General features: G+C 40.5%; 1 protein-coding gene across 4 annotated transcripts in view; it reads left to right on the plus strand.

The window, feature by feature from the left end:
* The window catches only part of CDKL5 (cyclin dependent kinase like 5), a 174801-nt gene that overhangs the window by 81098 nt on the left and 87981 nt on the right, over window positions 1-5722 (plus strand). For all 4 annotated transcript variants that reach the window (XM_019524247.1, XM_019524250.1, XM_019524248.1 and 1 more), the window contains exon 4: window positions 3728-3864. In XM_019524247.1, coding sequence (XP_019379792.1) covers window positions 3728-3864 — 137 coding nt within the window. The remainder of the gene's footprint in view (window positions 1-3727; window positions 3865-5722) is intronic.

Genomic DNA, 5722 nt, shown 5'->3' on the forward strand with positions numbered 1-5722 from the left:
CTCACCCAATGGTCATTTCTCATCTAACTGGTTCACAGTTAGGGGAATGACATTGCAGCCACATGCCCCTTCATAAAACTTTACAAGGAAGTTACACCCACCCCCAACTAGGGCTTATCTTAGCAAAGACTTGGACTCCACCCTAGGAAAAGAGTGTAATGCCGAACTCGCCATTACATTACCCCACTGTGGGAATATGGGAAAGCCTGAGAAAAGAGAAGAGCTCTGTGGCTGGGGCAGGTCATGGGTTGCTGGAAGCCCAGGTGGCTCATCCAGGAGCACGCCCAGGTGGCTCATCCCGCTGCTGTGCACACCCTGAGGGAGGCCTGGGGGGCAGATGCCCCCCAGATCTTTGTGCAGGGTGGAGGCAGGCTGCTGCTGCGAGCTGGACTCTGCGCCCCACGTGCAGCAGGCACATGGCTCACACTGCTCCAGGATAGTGGTAGCAGGGCCCGAGCCCAACTCCCATTGGCAGCTTGCCTCCATCCCGCGCACAGATCCAGGGGGCACATCCTCTCTGGGCCTCCTCCAGGGTGTGCACAGCAGCGGGAGCCCCTCTGCGCCCCTGGAAGAGTTGCCCAGGCTCCAGTGTCCCATGACCCACGTTGTCCCTGAGGCCCCGTTCACCCCAGCCCCTGCCTCAGCCCCACTCCCTCCCTCACTGTGGGGGTTTCAGTCTGCCACCCACACCACTTCCCCATGACAGACTTACCTGCTGGGGGGAGGGTGTGTGCATGCAAGCACACATGCTCAACCCCCCTCCCCCCAGAATAATATTTTCTCCATCTGCTTATGGGGACTGGGCCTATCACCAAAGTCCAAAGTACAGAGCCCCGGTAGGGATGTGATTTCACAGCAGCAGGATGAGCAGCCGCTGTATTAATCCCCCTGATTTCCTAAACTGACACAGCACCGGTCACTCTGCTGCCGCTCAGAAGTGGGTCTTGATCTGGCCTGAAGAACCAAAGGGAGATTGACATACCTCATGTAAATAAATGTGGGGCTGATATCTTCCTGGTGAAAATTCAAGACCTCACATACTGAGAGATGGTTTTAAAACAATAACTAATTTTATTGTTTTGAATGGGGCATAAGGTGTACTTATTTCTTATTCTTTAAAATGTTACCTCCTGCCTAAAGCCAGGTTTGTACCTTCAGACAAGGTGGCATTACAGAAGAATAAACCCCACTTCCTGATCCATGCTTTGATCTTCTATGCAGCTTTGTTAGCATTGCCTGGCTACATGCTACAGATACAGTGGCAGGAGCAGGGATTGGGGAGTGGGAGTAGACATGATCAGTAAGTGGGCAGAAGAAAGTTACTACCTGCTGTTTGGAGAGGGGACACAAGCAGGGTGGAAGTTGTGTAAATGACTTTCCCCTGAGAGAACTATGGCAGCCATTACACTTTAGCCCACACTTCTATCTTTGCCATTTGACATGGGATCTCTGACAGCAACAGGGATGCAGTTGGTTACAAAGAATGCAATTTCCCAGTTTGAGTAGACATGATCAATCATATTGTTTTTGTTGCATTTTATCCAAATTCCAGTTGCTTTAGAACTAAAGTTGTCAGATACCCGAGTCTTTTAGCTATGTCACTAAGACGACCTGTTTTCACTCCATATTTGTTGATATTGGTGTAAGAATTGCTTAATAAACATCATCACACAATTTTTAAATATTTCACAATATTTCAGGAGTTCACTGTTCAAGAAAAATCCTATGTTGTAATATCTGAATGTTCTACAAGATTCTCATGCTAGCCATTTTTCAGGAACTATGTTGACTAGCTTGTATGGGGGGTTTTCCCCCCTCCCTCCCTAATTTCACCATTGGGTAACAAATCACAGAGCACACTTTTATGGTGTCACTTCGCATGACTGATTATTGCTTTTCAGAGTTACAGCCAGTTGTTTACTACAGTTTCAATGAATGGATGAGAGAGTATTTTGGATAGTTTTGACTTCAGTGCATTCTGTATCTAATTTGTTAATTTGTTACAAAAATGAATTAATTTTAATTGATTTTTAATGTCATTTATGTTGCTGTTGATGCCTACAGGCTAAATACATTGCAGAAGATGGTATTTGTTGACAGTAGAAGAAATTGGGTGATTGGGTTGATGTAGGCCAAGAAGTTCATTGCTTTCAAATGAAATGGCTTAGCAGTTCTCTAAATTGCTTCTGTTTTGATTTTTTTTTTTTTTTTAAATCACAACCTTTGTGATGCTAGTGTTGTTGTTTTAGTTTTCCTCTTTTTCCCTTCATCTCTCTGTTTACTTACTCTCTGCCTTTCTCTCCCCTGTGTGGCCCAGCCCCCCAGTCTCTGTGTGTATGCTTAGAAATCCAGTCTGAACATGTTCTTCCACTTGCAGTGTAATGTTCACTTTGGTATCTGGTCTACTGTAAATTATCTGTGTATTCATGCAATCATGTCGCCTTTTCCTGATTCATTAAAGTGATACTTATGTGGCTAGTAACCTGGAATGAATGTACTAAGTTTGAAGGCCGAATTTTGTCTTTAGTGTGTACACATACACATGTGTAAATCCCCGTGAATTTAGGGGATTTATTTCAAAATATGATGTAGGGCAATGGCTTATTTATTCTTTATTTTATTTAACTTGTCTGCTGTAATTATATTTAGAGGCTAATCAGATGCTGGGCACTGAATGGGTATGTTGTAAATTTCAGTCCATTCTTCAGTCATTTTATGTTCTAAAGGAAGTGATCTAAGCCTTTAGTGAAATTCTGAACTTTTTAGAATTACCTATCCATGGTCTACACCGAGAGTGCAGGGACACAACACAATTGCAGCAGAGTCATTTATCTCCAATTTACTCTGTTTTACTCCATGCCCAGTCTTCCCAACCTTGCTGACTACAGTATACCATTAGACTGTCTGCCTGGTGAGTGCATAGTGGAGGAAATGATTTGCATAGTTTAAGAGAGTATAAATGGGACACATTCTACATTGTAAAATCACCATATAATAAAGTTAATTTGCAACTTTTAAGGAAGAATTTTATGCTAGGCTCAAGTGATTTGCTACATAGTAGTAGTAAGTATTGCGTGTCCACTGCACTTTTACCACATAGTAAAGTCAACTTACCACATAGTAAAAGTGTTGCGTGGTCTGCACTTTGAGTCAGTTTTTTAGCCCTTATATCTTCTAAGGTGCATGGATTGAACATTTGTGTAACTGAATTTACTGAAAGTTGTGTGTGTGAAAAGCATGTAAAAGCAAATGTCACCAAAATCTTGGAAGTTGGTGAAAGATTCCCTTTTCCAATAAGAAGCCAGCCAAGCAGCAGAGTAGATCAAGTTAAATTATAAGGCTTTGTGGGGATTTCAAAGAAAAAAATAATCAATAATTATTCTTCTAAAGAGTGCTTGAAGTGTATGTTTATAGTTGCATCTGTGAACTGGCAGCTATATTTAGTTCCCAATCACAGAAATATCCTACAGTTCTCTGAACTGTCCTTACTGTGTCAATGTTTACTGATACTTATATGTTGATGTTAGGAAGTTGTTCCATTTTTATTGACTCTTTAGGATTCTTTTAGTTTCAACTAATGCATTTCAAAATATCTGAAGGGCTTTTCTGTCCAAGATGTATAGAGAAAGTACTAATGGTAGCCATTAGTATTTATCATGGTGTAGTAAAATCATTATTTTTCTTTGGTAAGTTTTACTGTACCACACTCATCTTGTTTATATTCTAGAAAATGAAGAAGTCAAAGAAACCACTTTACGAGAGCTTAAAATGCTTCGCACTTTGAAACAGGAAAACATAGTGGAACTGAAGGAAGCCTTCAGAAGAAGAGGAAAGCTGTACTTAGTGTTCGAATATGTGGAAAAAGTGAGTTGAATTTGTGTGATCCCTTTCACAGCAGAATCATCAAGCAACTTATGGAGAATAAATGGAGCTTTACAATAAAGAATAAATTTGAGCTTTAAAAATGAAGTTATTTTAATGTAGAAATGGGAAACTGAGAAAGTATTAATAACAGAGTTAAAATTATACAAACAGCACAATTTACTAATGCTATTTGTATAATTTTCACTGTTTTATTAACAGTTTTTCTGTCTGGCAGTACATATGTGTGAATTACGTATGCTATTTGTAATATAAAATATACACTTTTTTATATATAATACAAAATTTCTAGATAGATAGAGACATGACTCCTTTATCCATTCTCTGAGGTAGACCATTACAAATATATTACATTATGCACTTCCTGTGTATATACATATATGCACACATTATATTATATATATTCATAATTGCTTACCTCAGAAAATGGCTAAAGGAGTCATGTGAGACCCAACATAAAACAATCTGGAGTCATATACACTGAACTGTCTTTCAGTTGAGTAAATAGTTTATTTTCCCCCAAACTTCAAAAGAGAGTTTAATTGTGAGGTTGACTAGTGTGGCCTTTAAGAAGGAAGCTTGAGCTAATTTTCCAAAACAAGAACGTAGTATCACCACGTATCCTGTTGCTAAAAATAGAATTTGTTTTACTATGATTTTCATATTGGAATCTATGAAAATATCAGTGTCAGTCTTGCTTAAAAAGGACTGTATCTACTTTAAGAAAAAAAAGTGTTTGCAGGACTTGGGAGAAACTCCCCATGACCAACTGACTTAAACTTCTTCCAACCCTGACCTCATCTAAACCTATTCCACAAGTTTCTGTCTGGCCTCAGGTTGGCTCTTCATTAGCATCCATACACCTTTCTCTAAAGAGAAACAGCCTGGGACCGGATTAGTCCTCTACCATCTCTTCAGACCAGAATAGGCCTTTCTTCTGGGTTCTGCTCCCTGCTTCCCCTGGCTTCATATAAATAAATACTAACTTATATTTAAAGCAGTCTTCCTTTGGCCTTGCTCCTTTTCCTGAAATCCAGATTTGATGTCTTGCTAGTGCTCTGCTGATGGCCACCTAGTCCTCCTCAGTTAAATCATTTCCCCTAATATGTAGCACTTCCCTTCCTTTGTATTAGCTTCCAGCAGTACGTGCAGTTCTTACTGAATGAGTCACAAGACTCCTCACCACCACCTGCTTCCTTTACTCAAGCTTTATAAAATGATTATGTGATTTTATCTTGTTGCTGTAAGATAAAGTAACCGAAGGTCTGTATAAGAATATAGTATCCATGCACTGGTTACAATAAATTTTGTGTTGTACTTTGTGGTGATGGATGAATTCTTATTCCATAAGATCCTTGATAACTCTGATGTTTGGATTGTGAAGTTCCTGCCTTAATCCATCCTTTCTCATAATGATCAATTCTGTCTTCATTTTGAATATTTCTGTTTGGGCACCTGATGCCTGAAAGCTTGTCCAACAGTTCTCTCACCAATACAGTTGGTTCAATAAAAATGTCACAGAAAAAGAAAAAGCCTTGCAGCTTAGACATTACCTGGATAATCATGGCTACAACAACACTCCAACTGCATTCATGTATGCACCACTATTGTATATTTAGTAGAGGTGCACCAATAAAAATGTTCTTGACTGATACCGATAGCCAATTAATAACCAGCCATATCAGCTCATACCAATCCAATGGGCAATTTACATAAATGCAGCAGGGCAGCTTGGAGAGCAATGTCCTGCTAGTAAGTCTGTGTGGGGGGGGGGGGGGAAAGGGCATGGGGGGGGGAAGATCAAGGCCCCCACAGTAAGGGAGAGGGAAGGACGGGCACG

Source organism: Gavialis gangeticus, unplaced genomic scaffold (assembly GCF_001723915.1).
Source record: "Gavialis gangeticus isolate Ggan-Ray unplaced genomic scaffold, GavGan_comp1, whole genome shotgun sequence".
In the NCBI taxonomy this organism is placed as follows: Eukaryota; Metazoa; Chordata; order Crocodylia; family Gavialidae; genus Gavialis; species Gavialis gangeticus.